The sequence below is a fragment of the Myotis davidii genome, unplaced genomic scaffold, assembly GCF_000327345.1.
Source record: "Myotis davidii unplaced genomic scaffold, ASM32734v1 scaffold77, whole genome shotgun sequence".
Lineage (NCBI taxonomy): Eukaryota > Metazoa > Chordata > Mammalia > Chiroptera > Vespertilionidae > Myotis > Myotis davidii.
This window is the reverse complement of record NW_006289713.1, coordinates 6,336,971-6,355,146: the sequence shown is the minus strand read 5'-3', so window position 1 is coordinate 6,355,146 and position 18,176 is coordinate 6,336,971. Positions and strand designations below refer to the sequence as shown.

Below are 18,176 nucleotides of genomic sequence, written 5' to 3'. Positions count from 1 at the left end.
ATGTTGGCTCCTCTCCCTGCCTTGCCTTCACACTCGCCCCCATTTCAAGACTCTATCCATTCCCAGGTTTGGTGTAAATGAATCCCCCTCCCTTTCCCACCCAACCTACTGCCCCTAGTCCAGGACTCAGAGCCCCCTGCCCACACCAAATGCCCCCGGCCAGCATTTGGTGGAGGCTTTTAATGAATGAGTGAGTCCTGGGTGTGTCCCGGCCCAGCCCCTGGCAAGCCTGCGGGATCCTGGGGATGGTGCTCAGAGCCCCTTAATGAGCAAGAGCCCCTTCCTGTCCTATGCCCAGTAGAAAAGCACGAGTCTCCATGTATGTTTCTAAATGGCATGTATTGTTTTCCACGTAATTACAAAGTGTGAGTACGCTACATGAAGAAAAGCACGGGAACAACAGAATCTCAGCAAGAACCACTCAGTACTTAGTGTGGGTAGTTCCTGGCTTTCCCCCAGGCTTGTAACATAAGTGTTTTATAGAAAATGGCATAATTATATTGCTTTCTGCCTACTCTTTTGAATTAGCATAATACATTTTCCATAAAATATATTTTCTCCTACAGTATGTTTTTTTTCTTTTCTCAACTTTTTATTTAGATTTATTTTTATTTTCAGAAAAGCTTAAAGAATAGTAAAATGAACAGCTATGTTGTATCTTTAGTTCAGATGGTTTTTAACATTTACACACACACACACACACACACACTTTTCTGTTCTGATGAACCAGTTGAAAGTAAAGGCAGCAAAGTGGCCCTTAAATCCACGTACTTCCGCGTGCATCTCCTAAGAACCTCCTGCACTATTTCCTTTAATGGCTGTGTCCTGTTCCATTAGATGGCTGAGCTAAGTGACTCTCTCACAGACACCCAGCCTGTCTATTCAGCAATCATACAAAGGAATGAACACCCGTGCAGGCAGCTCTCTACTGGTCCCTGACGGTTCCCTGGGCTCACTCTCAGCAGTTCACTGCATGTCCCCAGGAGACGTGCAGACACCCTGTCCTCCCAGGACATTTCCCAGTTCACCTTTGGACTTCTGTTGTCCAGGGGAGGTGCCAGAGCCAGACAAGAATGCGAACGTGGATGTCGATGAGAAGGGGAAGGAAGAGCCTCATGAGGATGGAGAAAGGCAGCAGAAAATAGAGCTGTTTGTCACGGAAAGCTTTGAGGCCAAGGATGAGCTCTTCCCAGAAAAGGCGAGTGTGTTAGAGGAGCTGCCTGCAGATGTCAAAACAGAGATTGAAGACCAGGATCCAGAAGGGGTGCTCCCAGCCGAGGCCCCCGAGCCAGCAACCCTTGGAGCTACCTGGGAAGGTAATGTTATAGGCACCAGAAACACCACAAAAGATGTTATCAGACGGCCCTGAGTCGAAGGGAGAGGGCTGTCCCCTCCTCCGTTCTTGTCATGCTCATGAGAAAGAATTCAAGAGAGTGACAGACAGCAGCGCGGTAGTAAAGCAAGCTAATGTATTAATGAAGCAAAGCAAGCAAAGTATTAAAGAAGCAAGGCAAGAAAATTCATCAAAATACACCTGGCATAAAGCACAGGTGGGCTCTCAGCTAATCTGAGTGTGAACTTGGTGGGAGTTCAAGGGGTTTTATGCCCTTCTAAAAGTCTAAAGGTTTCAAGGTTCCTCTGCTGGATATCTTGGGCACAGACTAGATTTCAAGGTCCCCCTTTTACTTTGTTGTGACTTTCCCCAGAATTTATGAGAACACCTGGCAAGTCCTGAGACTGCTCACTTCTTCGTTCAGTGAGTGAGATAAGTGCCCCCCCCCTCCCCCAGTCCCCGCCCTTAGCGGTTCCAGAGTGATTTAAGATATGTCTTCCCTGGTTAGGGAGGACAGGTATTAACCATTTATTCTCATGCCCTTAGTTGAGGACGATAAGGTCTTGCTGCAAGCTGGCTGCAAACTGCCCAAACTGTTTGGCCTTGTTTAATTTTCTTGCCTCAGTTTCCCTGTTCCACTTGTCCAGGAATTTTCCAAGCTTCTTGCTATCCCACTACAATGTGACCAGAACAACCCAGATGCTGGCTCCCAGAATCGCAATCCCAGATGAGTCATGCATCTGTGGGATCAGGGCAGGTTTCCACTTCTGGCTGCTGTTTCTATAAGATAAAGTACACACATTGTCTCATTATCTACAGCAGTGCTGTTCATAGACATATAACAGGAGCCATGCCTGCATTTTCTAGTAGTTACATTAGACAAAGTGAAAAGAAATGGACGAAACACTAACAATATAGCTTATTGAACCCATTATATCTAAGATACAGTAATGTATAAGATTATTTAATCTTATAATATTAAATATAAGATTATTTATAAGATACTTTATGTTTGGGGAGCACTAGGTTTTCAAATCCAATATGTTTTGACACACAGCACATCGTAATTCAAATGCGAACTTTTCAACAGGTAAAGTGAAAGGAAGTCCTACTAAAAGAAGGGAGTTGTTTTATACTGCTCCAGCTTTTAAATTTAATTAAAAGTAAAAACAATTAAGTAAACATAAAATAGTTTCTCAGGAGCACTGGTCACATTTCAAGCACTCAGTAGCCATGTGCTCTGGCTACATAGTGTGTGACGCAGGTCTAGGAAAAGGAACTCCTGGCAGGTTCTAGCCAAGATCCCCAGGTCCTTCCGACTAACAAATAAACCCAAGACTCGTCTGGGATGCCATCCTATCGCTGTGGTGTCAGTAAGGGTGTGCCAGACCTGGAACTTGTTCAGTCCACAGGGCCTTGGGGGACGGGTCATTCTGTTCCCAGCCTGTGCAGTATTTGAGGTCTGTTTGGGGACTTTAGCTGGTCTAGCCCAGAATAGAAGTTCCCCCAAAGCAAAGCCCCCCACTGTCTGGGAGAGGCCTAGAAGAACTGCAGATGTAGGTGTTGTCATACACATGCTCCTGTCTCATCATGGCCCGGCCTGTGGCTTTTCACAGTGAAACTGTGCCGTGCCTAGCAGCAGAGCAAAGCCAGCCTTGGCCTCAGTGAACAAAGGATACATTTCAAAAGGAGTGCGTCAACTGCCGCATCTGTAATTAACAGCTGCCGTTAAGACTAACGCTGGTTCTATATTTATCCAGCATGCATGGGCACTCGGTCCAGGCCACAGCTTCGCAGGCCGGCTTGGTTAGTCTCCTCAACAACCTAGGAGCCAGATGCTGTTATCATACCTGCATTTGTTGGAGCTGGAAACAGGCTCAGAGAGGTGAAGTAACTTGCTCCAAGTTGCAAAGCAAGGAAATGGTGGCGCCATATTGTGGGCCTGGGCCATCCACAGCAGCCACCACGGAGCCCTCTGCCTGCTTCCTGGCTTCATCCTAACCTGGCGTCCCAAAGTGGCTCTTCGAATCAAGCTGGACATAGCTAGTGCTCAGGTGGACACCTTGGACCTGTGTGTAATGAGAAAGTTGGGCCATTAGTCTTTAATGTAATAACTGAAGCCATGAGATTGATGAGAGAGCAGAGAGCAGGGCCCAAGAATATAGCCTCAGGGAGCTTAAAAACTGGCCCCTGGAGGAGGAAGAGGAGCCCCACCTGGACTCCATGTTTATTCCCAGGCAATCTTGAGACCATGGAACAGGTCTCCCTAACCCTTGTGCAGTGGGCGGGGCGTGTGCCCTGAGGGACAGGCAGCCCAAGAGGGTGGTGGGCTCAGCCCTTTCAGACAGGGCTGTGGAACTTGCCTCTCCAGCTTGCCTCTTCTCTAGCTCCCCAGGTGGCCTCTGATGCTATTGCCTTTCTCATTGCCCATCAATCACGCCTTTTCCAAGGTTCCTGTGTGTATTCTGCATTGATTCCTGGCTGGCACTTCCATGTCATCGCGTCATCTCCAGGCTCCAGCAGGGGGCAGCTCTCTCCCTTTCCCTTCTCTTTCCTAGACATAACCCTCTCCTAATCTGGGGATTCTCACAGCTTCGGTCACAGGGGCTGGCCTTTCAGACCAAGGTTTTGTCTTTCCTCTGCTCTTGGAATCCACCTTGACGTTGGCCTTGTCGCTCTGACTGCCATGTATTGTTGTTCCTTAGAATCAGCTCCCCAGATTGTGGCCACGGAGAACGCTTTGGGTACAGAGCCCGTTGGGCATGAAGATTTGGAAACCATCACGCTGAAGACGGAGGAGAAGCTCTTCATCGCTGTATGTACATAGGTGCCTGTGGAGATAAGTATCTGTTTTACAGCCAGTGAAACAGGTGATCAGATACAAACCCTTCAAAATTCCCACTCCCCTACGTGTGGTCCTTGGACGGGCAGGCTTAGCACCCCCTGAGAGCTGGTTAGAATGCAGACTCCAGGCCCCACCCAGATCTACTGATTTGAATCTGCATTTTAAAAAGACCTCCCCCAGCGTGTTCACACATTGCACATTCAAGACTGAGAAGCGCTGGCCCAAATGATTTCCCTGGAACCACATCTACAAAACTCATGATTTGTTTTCCCCAAAGAAGTTACACTGCTAGGCCGTTCAGTCCAGCTAGCCTTATACATAATGGCTGAGAAAGTTACATTTATCATCAGAGCCTCTAAGCTCCTTGGACAGCTGCCCAGCAAGTGGCTGATGCCATCTTCCTATCCTCTGGCTGCTCTAGCTTCCTGATGTGGCTGGCTGTCCAGTGTCCGATCCCCTGATGCCTGTCCAGTGAGGGGCAGCCTGACCTTCTGAGTATCTTAGCCTCATGAACCCTCTCCTTCCTGAAGCTCTGTTTTGTTAAGTCTCAAATGCTTCGGCCCAAGGAATGAGCGCCATGAAAATGCACACACTTTGTCACACCCCCCAGGAACGGGAGTGTGGTGGGGCAAGCAGTGGGGAGGCATTTCTCGAGCCTGTAGCCTCACACTTAGTGGGCAGCTGGTGCTCACTGTGCTCACCCGGAAGGACAGCCTGCTTCTCTGCCCATGAGTGAGCTTTAAACCCCTGGCCACAACGTTGCCCCCTGCCCATTCTCTTGATACATTTCTAAACTGTGTTTCATTTCTAACTGCACAGTTGCATGTGGCTCAATAAGACAAACTGAGTGTGTTTCTAGTTTTCTGAGCCTATGTATACTAAGAAACAAAACTGGGCGATTAACCTCTAGCATGTGAGAACCAACTGTATACAAGGCAACTAATAGCTAACATTTATTGTTCTTACCAGTTATCTGGCACTGTTCTAAATACATCTTGTATTGATTGATTTACCCTTCCAAAAACCCTGAGAGATAGGTACTATTCTCATCCCTATTTTTCAGATGAGGAAATTGAGGAACAGAGAGGTTAAGCAACCTGCCCATGGCTACACAGCTAGGCAACAGTAGAGGAGAATACCAACCCAGGCAGTCTGGCTCCAGAGTTCAGGAATGTAACACACGGTGCTGCCTGCCTCACATGCTGGAGCAGTTGCTAGAGATAAAGACACCGCCAACACAAAAGCCCTTCTAGTTTGGGGGAGGTCCAAAATATACTCATTTTACAGCACAGAGCCCTGAGGCTAATTTGTACATAGAAGGTGCACTTGGTTTGGGCTCCATCATGTCCTCCCAGATGACCTGGCTGTATCTCTACTGACAAAGCCAAGTGAAGAAAGATGTGGAAATTCTTCAAACATGCCACACCTTGCAAATCGCATTCATTGATCAGGTCCAAATACTTGAAGTAGCCACACGTGTGTGTTTTGTGCGTGTGCACGGGGCTGCCTGAGAGGTTGGTCATTCCCCACTTCCCCTCCATGCTTTGCTCGCACCTGCCCAGGCTCACTGCACTGTGTGGCTGGCACCTGCCTCACCTACCAGCGTTCAGAGTGTGTGCCCTCCTGGTGACACGGACTCATTTGCTCTTTCAGGACCTACCCGACTTGGAAGATGTTGATACAGGCGAAACTCTGGAAGACAAGGACGAGGTTATAACACAGGTTTTCCCCAAACCAGCATAAGCCCACTTTCCCTTCCAGTCTTGCCATGTACAAAGCATATCACTTTCATTTGAAAGTAAGATGCTTTTTGTGCTGAAATCATTGCACACCTGCTATATTTTCACCTTTCTAAAGGAAATGCAGCTCATGGCCGTTGCGCCCCCCCTCTTCCTCCTCCTTTAAGGTTTTATGATTAAACACTGGGGTTTTCTTAAACATATTTTATTACTGATCTTTAATAACTATGTACTCCCTGACATTTTCCTGCTCTTCTGATGCACTTATATGTCTGTCTTATATAGCATGACTACAGCAATACAGAGAGTAAGAAAGGAGAAGGGGTGGAAGGAGTGTGTGAGGCACAATGGGGCGATCTCCCAATCCGACCTGACCCTTCTCCCTCCAGCATTACTGAGAGCCTGTGTGTGCCAGGCCCGGGCCCACAGGAGAGGAACGGAAGGATAAGACAGAATTTGTGCAGGACCTGTCACTGAGGAAGGGACCAGACACGAGACCACAGCTCCCATGGGGCCTGACCTCTAAGGGGCTAAGTCCGGGTGGCGGGGTTAGGTGTGTCAGAGGTCAAGACTCAGAGATGAGCCCATTCAGGGTCCCGGCAGGGTGTGGGTGTAGCCAGACAGAGTGGGCAGCGGGGAGACCCGTCAGAGGGTGAGAAAGAAATGTGGACATGGTTGTAGAGCTCACCACAACTTGGGGGCTCAACATAGCTGGCTAAGGGTGTCCATCCCGAGGCCCAACTTTCCAAGGGGCAGGGCTCTGCTCCCGTGGCCCTTTCCTGTATGTGGCAACTGAATATTTTGTGCTGGATAAAAGTGGAATTAGCATTGTGCATTTCAGAGTGATTCCAGTGACAGCAGAAATGTTCAAAGGCATCTTTTTTAAAAAAACAGATGTGCTTTCCAAAGATCACAACCATCTCGGGCTTGAGTGACGACAGTGATCCTGAGCTGGACGACACCTCCCTCGCGGTGCTGGAGAGCACGTCCACACCCCCCCTTTCCAACATATTCGCAATCTCCAAGGACACCGCCAGGAAGGCTGAGGCGCCCTATACGCACATATTTAAAGCGGCAGCTGAGAGGGACTTGGAGACTCAAAGCAGGGACACCACGTGCCCACGCCCACTGATTCAGGAGCTTGATGACGATGAGCCTTTGGACCAACCACCAACACCCCCAACCTGCAAAGGGGACGCCCCACCACCCCCTTCCAGTGACGGGTACGATGGCCTACCTTCGGCCTCTCCTCCAGGTAATGCTGCCCTATCTCAAGGCATTCCCAGGCGGGTGGCATCTCCGGGCTACTTAGGGGCATGCAGATCTTGGCAGTCAGGTTCAGCATGTGTAGACGGGGCTGGGGAGCCAGCTTTCACCCCTTTCCTCGCCATCCCAATCCTCAGCCTTTCCAGACCAAGGCTTCTAAGGGAAGGGGGAGACCGGTGACACCACAGCTGGGAGTGTGGGGACGCAGGCCTGACTGCGTCCCCTCCATGGTGAAGGTCCAGAATCAGGCAGGACGGGTGAGACAGTGCTGGGCGGGAAGGGAGGTTGTCCAGGCAGGGACAGTGGTGAGCAGCTGGCTGGGTGGGACAGATGAAGCCACTATCTGACATATTAGCCTGGCCTGGTGATGGGGCCCGAGCCTGTGACCAGGGAGATGCAGCTGTGAGGGTGCTGGCCAGTGCTTACTGATCACAAGCAAACTGGTGGGTATGTATTCACCAACTGCAGTGGGAACACAAACCTAGACAATTCCTGCTCTTCCTCAACACTCTCAAGGGCCAGGTTTCTCTCAGGACGCCTGCTTGCGTGGCTGACTCTAGGCCAGCCTGCGGGAAAAATGAGGGGGTGGCCATATTCCTTTCCCAGGAACACTGAGCCACCTCTCCTTTTAGGAAACAGCACTGAAAAGGAGGTGCGGTCTGAGACGCAGCCCAAGGAGCCCACAGTGCCTGAGGATCCCGCAGTGCCCAAGGCAGGGGCAGACCTGGAAGACATTGAATTTGGCTTGGACTGAACCCCCAGGCAGCCCCTCTGCCCTTGCACTAACAGGGAGCCAGCAGCGAGGTGCAGGTCACCCCCTGGGCCGGGCTCCCTTCCTTCTCCAATTCCTGAAAGTGCTCTGGGGCCTGGGTTGCGGCGTGTACTGTCGCACGACCCATCCCTCCCCTGCTCTCCCCCTGCAGTGTCGGGCAGCACTGTTCCTTGTTCTCAAAGCACAGCCCATTTCCCCGTTACTTGTGGTATAAATTGTACAACCGACAGTGTCTCATTTGAACATTATAAACATTTGAATATTCCCGTGAGGTAATGTGTTGTCAAATTATTTAAGATCTGAGCGAGTCACGTGAGCCATTTCATCAGACACCCTGAGATAAGGCCATTCCTCTCGCCACGTGTGACTGATCCGGAGCAGATCCGGCGTCCTGTGCAGTTTCAGGTGGGTGTTTTCGTCACCGGACAGCACCACCTCCCACCAGCTACAGAGCTTTGGGGAAATGAACTTTATGCATTAGACATCAAAAGCAATCGGTGCCCTAACTGGTTTGGCTCAGCGGGGAGAGCATCGGCCTGCGGACTGAAAGGTCCCAGGTTCGATTCTGGTCAAGGGCATGTACCTTGGTTGCGGGCACATCCCTAGTAGGTGTGCAGGAGGCAGCTGATCGATGTTTCTCTCTCATTGATGTTTCTAACTCTCTATCCCTCTCCCTTCCTTTGTGTAAAAAATCAATAAAATATCTATTAACCCCTTCCCCAACAATTTTTTTGTTAAAAACGTTTCTTTTTCAGACTAATTTTTTTATTTTGGTTCTATATAGTATTTTTGATGCTGGTTATGAAAACAGTTTGTAACTCGTCTTCCTATAAACCATATTTTTTTACCATATTTTCTTAGTATACTCGTCGACGACTGAAAAAGAACATTTTGTGAAAACGAGTATACACGTTTCTGCCGGGGAAGGGGTTAAAAAAAAAAGCAACATAAGTGAATACCTAAGTCCTAGAAACTATCATTCAAAACCATGCTCAGGCAACAAATTTATTCAATCCCTAAAGATGGGTCCAAAGTGTCTCCCTCTACAAAACATCAGCTCCTGGGAGAAACTGTGTACCACACACAACCGAGCCCACAGCAGCTGCCCACACGCACCGACCACCAGGCACCAGCAGCTCCTCAGTGTCTTGTTTCACTGTCCTGACCACGGTGAGGAGCTGACTAGGGGACACAGGGGACACAGGGGACACAGCCTGCATGAGGCGGAGCCAAGGGCCTGACTAGAGCCCCCGCATCAAGCACAGTGCTGCCTCCTGACGACAGACCCTCAGGACAGGACCGCTGCGGCCGTCAACCCGCCTCTGGAAGTATCTTCAGGAAAAGGAGAAACTAGTCTTGTTGTTCCTATTCCTCCTACTTGGCTCCAAACCACGTTTAAACGCCTCCCATCACAGTGGCCCCCAGGAAGCAGGTCTGTACCCTGAGACTGTTCCCTCTCCACTCCCTAAGTTCCAGTCACAGAAGGCACAGCTGGTCCGGGACCAGGGGCTCCCCAGAGGTGGGGGAGCAGCTTCCCGGGCCCTCAGAAGCCCATGCGCGGCTTCTTCCGGTGTGGCTGAGAGCCAGAGAGGACGTGCACCAGTTGCCTGGAGGGGGTGGCCCAGATGCTGGAGGTCTGGGAGGAGGGCGCAGTGGCACCTTCCGGGGTGTCCCTGTGGGGTGGCAGCTCAGCTGTGCCGTCCCGGAGGGTCCGCTGTCTGGAGGGGGTGGCCCGGGTACTGGAGGTCTGGGAGAGGGATGCAGAGGCACTTTCTGGAGTGTTCCCTTGAAGAGGTAGCTTGGCCATATAGTCCCGAAGGGTCTGCTGCCGCTCTGAGGGGATACCCTGGGCCCACAGATCCTGGGTCAGCTCCTGGGAAGGCAAGGTCACTGGGGACCGAGGCCTTGACACAGGGGATGTCCAGTCTGGGCTGTGAGGGGGGCTGGTGGCACCTGAGAGGTCCAGGTGGCCGCTGAGCGAGGAGAAGGTATTGGACAGCTGCATCCGCCGCTTGTGCCGCTTCGGCTGCCTCCCAGGGCCCGAGGTCCTGTCCTGCTGCTGCTCCCACCAGGCAGCCATCGGGCCTTCCCAGGCTGCGTCCAATCGCTCACTGAGTTCATCCTTGGGGCCCGGCTCGGGGCCAGGCGGTGGCTCTGCTGTGGGAAGCAAGCCCAGGTCCCTCTGCTGCAGGAGCCGCCCTTGGGCCATGGCCGCCCGGAGACCCTCTGGCACTTTCCCTTCAACCTTCTGCTGCTCCTTGAAGCTCAGCAGACGGCGGTGGGAAAAGGTGGGTGCGGCCCACACAGGGGGAGCCGGTGGCACCTCCAGAAGGGCCTTCAGCCACCTGCGGCAGCAAGCAGTGGCCTGGGGGCTCCAGGAAGCCGTAGGGGCATGGCAGTCGGGCCCGGGGTCACTGGGAGGCCTGGGGTCTTCCCGGAGGTGGAGGCGCTGGTGGAAAACATCTCCAGCCGCTGAGAGTTGGAAGAGCGACAGGACTGGTGTGGAGGAAGAAGATAGGATGGTGGCGGCCAGACCTGAAGACAGAAATGACAGTGAGTCCACAGCTGGCAGGGGTGCAGCCCCCCAAACTCACTCCCTCAGCCCAGCACACCTATGGTTGGCGCTTGTAGACGTTCCTGCAGCTGCCACTGACTCCTGGGCTCCAGCAGAGGGAATGCGGAGAGGGAGTCGCTCCTGGAAGGGAGAGACTGGGGGGGCCCTGCCAGCCGGGGTGTGGAGGCCCCCTCCCCTGGAAGAAGGACAGGCAGCTGAGGTCCTGTTCAGGCTCCAGCCCCGCCCGTCTTCCACGCGCCTCCTGCCCTCACTGGACCTCACCTGTGATGTGCAGCAGCTGCAGCTGCCCGCCCTGGCCTCCGAGGAGCAGCGGCCTTGCGCAGCCAGGGCGGGGTGGAGGCAGCAGCTGGGCCAGCAGGGGAGCCGAGGGGAGGCTGTGGTCCCACTTCAGCACGGGCACCAACGGGAGGCGTTCATCCATCAGGTAGAGTGAGAACTGGAGGCCCGAGCAGAAACGAGACAGAAGGGACGTAACAGATGGAGAAGAGGGTCTGATGTGGCCCCATGTGGCTCTCAGGATGAGTGCAAACCCCCAAGTGGTCATGCACTGTGCCAGGCCCTGACCACCTCTCCACCTTCATGTGCCCAGACCCACACAGGAGCATTTCCCAAGTGGGCAGCACCATCTTCCATCCGGATGGCACAGCTGGGAGAAGGGAGCTCAGGAGAGGTGTGGACAGAAACCCACCCAGCTTTTACCCAGCCTTCTCCTGACTCACCAGACCCTGGAACCTATGCTTGACACACCTACTAAGGCCCTGTGTGTCTGTGTGTGGAGGAGGGCGGGGGTAGGGGGGCACGTAGTGTGGTGGGGGGCCAGACCCTCAGACCTCCTTCCCTTTCCTGAGCACACGGGGAAGTGTCCAGCGTTGCAAAGACTGCTTTCCACTCCATGCCTTTCCTCCTCACCTGGCCCATCTCCACCAGCACCTCAAAGCCCTGTTCAGCTCTCACCCCTGGGAGGCTGTACCCACCCGCTAGTTAGCATGTTTCAGCCAGAGACTCATTAGGGTTTCGTGATTCTTATTTCACCTTCAGTTAGCTGTCCCGGGACCCTCTCTAGGGGCTGGCTGAGACAGTGCACAAGGGACAGGAGGGGGAAGGTGGCACTCACCTGGGTACAAATGAGATGGAGTGTGGGCTGCAGAGAATCGGGGCCGCACTCCCCCAGGTACTGGGTTAACAGGACACGTTCCCCTTTCTGGCATGATGCTTCTGCACCCACACGGAAGAGCAGCAAACCACAGCCTGGCGGGCCCTGGGGAGAAAGCCAGGTCAGCCCCCCAACAGTCTGAGGTTTGGGGCACCGCCAGTCTATAGGATTCCCTGGCCCTGCTGCTTTTCATGCCCATGCTAGCCCCCACCCCATGGATCTGCCCTATCTCACTGCTGAGCCTGGGACAATCCCCCAGCCCTCACCTGAGTGTCGATAATTTTCACTCCAGTGCGGTCACCCACAGTCAGAACCCGAGGGTGGGCGGTGAAGTCTGCCCAACGCCAAGGAGACGGGTCCCGAAACACAAGGGTCTCAGGATCCTTGTAGATTTGCTGAAGCCTTGGGGAGACATGGGTGGGGAGATGAGCAGATGGGGCTGGGAGCAGATGCGGGGCAACCTGGCCCTGCGTCCAGGACATATTGTGTGCGAAGTATGGGCTGCAGTTCAGGGGGAGCTGTGTGTGGGGTGGAAGGTTTTTGGGGAACGGGACATTACCCGTCATGGGGTGTCCACAGACAGACGGCTCCCGAACGGCTGCAGACCACCAGCTCCCCGGGCAGGTGAGGGCTACAGGGCATAAGTGTCATTAGTGCTATGCCACCCCCTTCTCCCATGCCTATCTCTTTGCCAACCAGCCCAATTCAGCCCCTACCTGAGGTTGATCCCCGTGGCCCCCTTCTCAACCTTTAGCACCTGGAGGGGGGCTGGCCGCCCCTGCCTGCTGACCTTCCACAGGGCACAGTGGTAGTCAGAACGGACAGCCAGCAGAGCTGCGGAGGGATGGAGAGGGTCAGGGTCAGGCAGCAGGTCAGCGGGCAGGGAAGTAGCTAAGGGTCTTACATTCTCCCTGCACGGCGCAGGTCACCACCTGCCGGACAGGTCCCCGGAGCTGAATGTGGCCGGGGTTCCCAAGGGTCCGAGGGTCACTGCCTGGGGTCAGACGCACCTCTTGGAAATCTGGGCCTCACGCTAAGGATAAGTGCTATGAGTTTGGGTCACTGAGGGCCCCCCAATTCCTTGCCCTTCCCCTGGACCATGCCAAGAGCACCTCCTCCGCTAGAGGGAGCTGGCTGGGATCCTGCCCAGCAAGAAAGGATACATAGCTTGTCCAAGGCACCTCCTGCAGGGTAGACCAGCTGCCTGATCCGGGACGTCCTTCCGGGCAGCCAGGCCAATGCGCCTCCGGTGAAAGCATCGTCTAGGAGCAGCTGCTCCCACCGCATCGCCAGCTCCTCATATAGCAGCTCTCCCAGGAGGTTCGACACTGACTTGCCCAGGATCGGGTCCCCGAGGATGGAGAACCGGCGCTGTCGGTGGCTGAAGTAAGCCCAGGGACACCTGGGGACAGAGGATGGCAGGAGGATCAGGCTGTAGCAGCGATGAGGAGGACGGGGTACCATCCCCAGAGAGGTCAGATGCAGTAGACACATTTTTAATCTACCTAGAATTTCTTCCTGTACGAACCAACCCACCCTATTCCCGTGCCCCGGCCACTCGAGTATTCCATCACCCCAGCCATAGTGATTGGCTCACAGATGGGCACGACAGCCAAGCCAGCCAGCAACAAACACCCTTCCTGGGACATCTAATGGTGCCTCAGGAAAAGTCACTGGCTCTTTCCTTGGAATCATAAGCCATCTTGCTGCACTTGGAAACTGCCTAGGAATTAAGGCAGGCAGAGGCAAGTGGATGAGAAAATAAAAAGACAAAGCCCCGTTTCAAACATTATTTAAAACTTTGGATGCAGCCATGCCTGCAGCCCATGAATTTAAATTCCCATATCCCCTCAGGCTAGTGGAATTGGGAGTTTTACAGGAGTATCATGGCTCATGACTGCATAAGATGGGGAGCAATTGTGATGGAAACTTGGATCCATCCATGTCTAGTACCTTCCACATCCCCACCACCAGCTAGGTCTACCCACCCCATCCTTTCTCACTAGCCACTTGCCCCCAGGGCTGGTGTCCACCGAGGTCCTCGAGTATCCTCTTCACACTGACCACTGTCTTCTTCTTAGAGTAGCTCTGCATGGAAAGGCCTTGTCAAGCTTGCACCCTAGGGCTCCCCCTGATGTGAGATGTGAAATGGGAGCCCCTCTCCTGGCCGATCAGGGTTACTCACCCGTGCTCCCTCCAGTTTGAAATTCTCCAGCATCAGCTTCCCCAGGGAGGCAAAGGCTATGTCACCATGGTCCCACAGGAACCGGCTGAACTGAGGGAGGAGAGGACACCAGGTCATTAAGCACAGCTCCAGCCACACAGCACTGTCCACTGTGGGGCCGCTCACCTGTTCAGTAACGTCCAGCACAGCCTGGGGCTGTCTCCGGAACTTGGGAGCTCCCCGGAAAAGCAGGTCCTGGGCAGTCAGGCCAGGGTCCCAAGGATCTGAGAGAAGAGTAAGGTTGGGGAAGGGGTCATTCCTGGGGACTGGGAAGAACCCAGAAGTGGGGCCACGTGTCCCAGGTGACTGGAGGTACCCAAGGACCCCGGAGGTGGAGGGCATTAGCAGGGAGAGGGAAGGCCTCAGGGAGGAAGGAGGAATGGAGGACAGAAGCAACAGGGGAGCAGCTTGGGAGAGGGCCCCCAAGGATCAAAATCCTTACCTGGACCAGGAGGCAGCAAGGGAAGGGGTCCAGGGGTGTCCGGCTCCCAGAGCAGGCCCTTGGCCAAGTGTGGCACCCCATTCTGCGGAAACGCGACCATGACAACATAGCAGTGAGTGCACTCCCAGGACAGGCACTGTCGCCAGCACTTGTCTTTTATTAACACATCCAATCCTCATAAAGAGCTTGCTGAGCTGGTACAATGATCATCATCGCTTTACTGATGAAGAAATGGAGGCACAGGGAGGCTGTCGCTTGTCCCAGGCCTTGTTGAGAGGGTGGCATCTGGCACAGCCTGACAGCCAGTAGAGAAGGGCTGGGTTTGAACCCAAAAAACCTGACTACAGTCTGTGCCTTTGACCTCCAGGCTGCACTGGCTCTCAAAGGAGCTCCCTGCACCATTACTGGCTGACCTGAATCCTATCTGGTTCTCATTTCCACTCAGGACATCTCATGGACTCAGTGTGGACACCCGCAGGCCACCCCATTCCCCACTGCAGGGCTGGGGATGGCTCAGCTCAAACACACAGGGGATGGAAGTGTAGACAAGCCTTGACCAGGGATCAAACCGGCAGCCTTGAGGTGCACGGGATGATGCCCAACCAACTGAGCCACACTGGTCAGGGTGCCTAGTGGTTTTAATATAATACTTATTATCTGGCAATAGGATACCAGATAATAAGTGCTATGATTTGACTTAAGCCCTTCCTCATCGAGAAAGTCTCACTGGACCCTCCCTAGGCCCCCACAGTCCCTTAATTTTCATACCCACTTGCTTCTGCCTGGAGTGAGCCTTGGCCAGCCTGTCTCCAAGTAGCAGCCAGGTGGTTTCGGCTTCCAGGAAAAGAGCTGCTGCCCTTCCTGTCTCCCCTCCCCTCCCTGCCTCATCCCCACTGTGCTGTCTCAGCATAGTTTTGGTTTTGCTCAAAGCTATTATCACACTTTGTAATGACTTTGTCCTGTGGGCTGCTCACTTGTCTCTTCCCACTCAATCCAACTCTAAGTTCCACTGGGGCAGGGAGAACATCTGACTTATTCATGTTGGATTCCCAGGGCCTAATGGGGTATCTGGCACATTGTAGGGGCTGTTCAATGAGTTATTTGTAGAGCAAATAGGGGGAGGAGAGTCTGGGGAGAGAGGTAGGAAAGAGCAAGCCGACAGTTCCTGCTCAGTAAACCCTCTGCAGATGGCAGGTCATCCCACGGACCCCAGAGGAGGGGATTCTGGCTCAGCCTGAGTCTGGCTGACCACTCTAGACTCCTGCCAACTGGTGTAAGTGCCAGAAGACAGGCCAAGTGAAGGTACCCACCCCGGAGCCACCAGGGCTCTCCCGCCTCCTCACCTTGGAGCTCTGGGGCAGGGACTCTGGCAGGGTCAGGGCATCTCTCCAGCTGCACATGAAGGACGTATCAGGGACATCGCTCAGACCCAGGGGGCCGGTCATAAACAACGTGGGGCGGAGGCAGCTGGGGAAGTCCATCCTGGAAGACACTGGCCTTCTCAAAGGCCTGAATCTGACCGACGGCCTCCAGGGTTCCTGGGAGAGTGAGTGAAAAAGTTACCAGTTTGATTCCTGGTCAAGGGCACATGCCTGGGTTGCAGGCTTAATCCCTGGTCGGGGGCATGCAGGAGGCAGCTCTCACATTATTGATGTTTCTCTCCCTCTCCCTTCCTCTCTCTCTAGAAATCAATAAACTATTCTTTAAAAAATAAAATCAACTAACCAACCATGAGGGAGGGGATGGCAATGGGCCAAGGGTGTGATTTTAGCCATGGTAGCTAGGAAAAGCCTTGTTGAGAGGGTGGCATTTGGCACAGCCTGCACAAAATGAGGCAGAGAACCTCAACTAGGAAGACGGTTCCTGGCAGAATAAATAGCAAGTGCAAAAGTCCTGGGGCAGGAAGTGTTTGAGAAATAACTAGGAGGCCACAGAATGAACAAGAAGAGTGGTAGGGGATGAAGTCAGACAGGTGGCGAGGAGTCAACTTCTATCATTGCTGTTAGGTTTTATAATTACATATTTGTAGACTACCCACGCCCTATACTCAACCTACACTCTTACTACTAACTCAAGTTCCCCAAAGCCAGGGCCTGAGACTTATTTCTCTGTCAAATACAGTTCCTTCCAGAAAATGTACTATGTGTTGAATAAAAATAAACTTAGTGAAAGAGGTTTGCTTAAATACAAAATGCTCTAGAAGTATAAGTAAACACGTCATCCCTCTTTTTTTAATTAGCATCTATACTAATAAAAGGGAAATATGCTACTTAGACCAGACGTCTTCTTCTGGACGTCCTTCTGGACAAAGCCACGGTGGTGGGGGCCGAGGCAGAGGTGGTTAGGGGCAACCAGGCTGGCAGGGGGGCAGTTAGGGGGCGGCCAGGCCGGCAGGGGGGCAGTTAGGGGGTGGCCAGGCTGGCAGGGGGGCAGTTAGGGGCCAGCGGTCCTGGATTGTGAAGGGATGTCCCCCAAGGGGTCCCAGATTGGAGAGGGTGCAGGCCAGGCTGAGGCACCCCCTCCCCCATGCACGAATTTCGTGCACCGGGCCTCTAGTAAAAAATAATAGCAGTGCTCCCTTACTGACTACAAATATCTGCCAGACATGGCACTACATATTTTATTCTTCTATTTGCCCTATTTTGGAGTTCAGGAAACTGAGGCTCAGGAAAGAGCCACTTGCCCGAGGCCAACAGCTTGATCCCCCAACCGATTCAAAGCCCAGGTTCTGCACCGCTACTCTCCGGTGCATCCAAAAGCAAACACTAGCCATGGGGTCTTAGTAAGCACAGACCTTCCCCCTTGGAACTGCCACTGCATTTTATCAGTTTATCCTGTAAGCTCCGTGCATCCATGTATCCTCATGACCATGCAAAATACCCGTCACAGTAAATATTTGTCAAATGAATGAATATGTCTCTCTGGCATGTCAGCCTCACTCTAATGTGGCTTATATGTACCCTCTTATCGCTTCCACTCGACTGCAAGCTCTCTGAGGGCCAGAACCGAATCGGATTCATTCCTGAGTTACTGGCGCCTGGCTGCTGCTGTCATTCTCTTTTCCAAACCCAGAGCGCGCAGTGGCAGGAACCAAAGGCGTGCTCAGTGAGTCCCTGTGAAAAAACACTGGCTTCCAGAGGACCGACTGTACCAACCGCAAGTTAAGGAGCAACCAAGCCTCCCAGAGATGGCTGCACCCCTGACAATCCAGCACACACACCAAGTCTCTAGCTTGTCTCCAGTTCCGGGCTCCAGTCACACCGCCCTCCTCTCGGTTCTCCCTCACCAGGCTTTTCACCTCGGGGCCTGTGCACACCATCTCTCTGCTCCGAATGAGTGCCAGGCCCTTCCCACCCACCTACACAACCGTATTCACCCTTAGGTCTCAGGTCAGGAAGCCTCTCCCAGTTCCCCCAACCCTACCCTCCCGCAGCCCTGCATGCCTCCCCCGGAACACGCTGGCTATGGGCAACTGCACACTTAAAGATGAAGCTGCGTGATTAAAAGCTGCTCTAACAGTCCCCATGGGAAAGGGACTTACTTAGCCCCAGCGCCTTGGCATCTGCTACCTGGCAGCCATCAGTACAAGTGAGCTGCGGGAACCAATCCAGGGATAAACGAACGAGAGGAGCAAGGGCCCTAACCGCTTCCAACACGCCCAGGCGGTCGGAGGGCGTCGGGGGAGCCCACGACTCAGAAAAGCCCCCGGACGAGGCAGCCTCGCTTCCCCCCTCACCGCGGCTCGCAGGTCCCTTCACACTCCAAGGCCGCATCGCTGCCCCGCGGGACGCGGCAAAAAGGGAGCCCGTCGCAGGGGATGGGTGAGG

General features: G+C 53.5%; 2 protein-coding genes across 3 annotated transcripts in view; one reads left to right on the top strand and one right to left on the bottom strand.

The window, feature by feature from the left end:
* The window catches only part of DNAAF1 (dynein, axonemal, assembly factor 1), a 27,120-nt gene extending 19,628 nt beyond the window's left edge, over window positions 1–7,492 (top strand). The window contains 6 exon segments of the mRNA XM_015562985.1: window positions 1,050–1,316; window positions 4,039–4,148; window positions 5,832–5,888; window positions 6,812–7,184; window positions 7,187–7,461; window positions 7,463–7,492. Of these exon segments, the coding sequence (XP_015418471.1) occupies window positions 1,050–1,316; window positions 4,039–4,148; window positions 5,832–5,888; window positions 6,812–7,184; window positions 7,187–7,461; window positions 7,463–7,492 (1,112 nt within the window).
* Window positions 7,493–8,946: 1,454 nt separating this feature from the next.
* TAF1C (TATA-box binding protein associated factor, RNA polymerase I, C) overlaps window positions 8,947–18,176 on the bottom strand; it is a 9,675-nt gene continuing 445 nt past the window's right edge. The window contains exons 2-15 of one of the 2 annotated variants that reach the window (XM_006762242.2): window positions 15,693–15,887; window positions 14,350–14,431; window positions 14,034–14,131; window positions 13,869–13,958; window positions 13,698–13,771; window positions 12,847–13,085; window positions 12,588–12,704; window positions 12,400–12,517; window positions 12,243–12,314; window positions 11,950–12,085; window positions 11,645–11,788; window positions 10,792–10,966; window positions 10,568–10,705; window positions 8,947–10,490 (exon numbers count right to left, since the gene is read on the bottom strand). In XM_006762242.2, coding sequence (XP_006762305.1) covers window positions 9,499–10,490; window positions 10,568–10,705; window positions 10,792–10,966; window positions 11,645–11,788; window positions 11,950–12,085; window positions 12,243–12,314; window positions 12,400–12,517; window positions 12,588–12,704; window positions 12,847–13,085; window positions 13,698–13,771; window positions 13,869–13,958; window positions 14,034–14,131; window positions 14,350–14,431; window positions 15,693–15,830 — 2,613 coding nt within the window. In that variant the 5' untranslated portion in view covers window positions 15,831–15,887 and the 3' untranslated portion in view covers window positions 8,947–9,498. Of the gene's footprint in view, window positions 10,491–10,567; window positions 10,706–10,791; window positions 10,967–11,644; window positions 11,789–11,949; window positions 12,086–12,242; window positions 12,315–12,399; window positions 12,518–12,587; window positions 12,705–12,846; window positions 13,086–13,671; window positions 13,772–13,868; window positions 13,959–14,033; window positions 14,132–14,349; window positions 14,432–15,692; window positions 15,888–18,176 lie in introns of those variants that run through there. The other variant, XM_015562984.1, reaches the window with a different exon arrangement.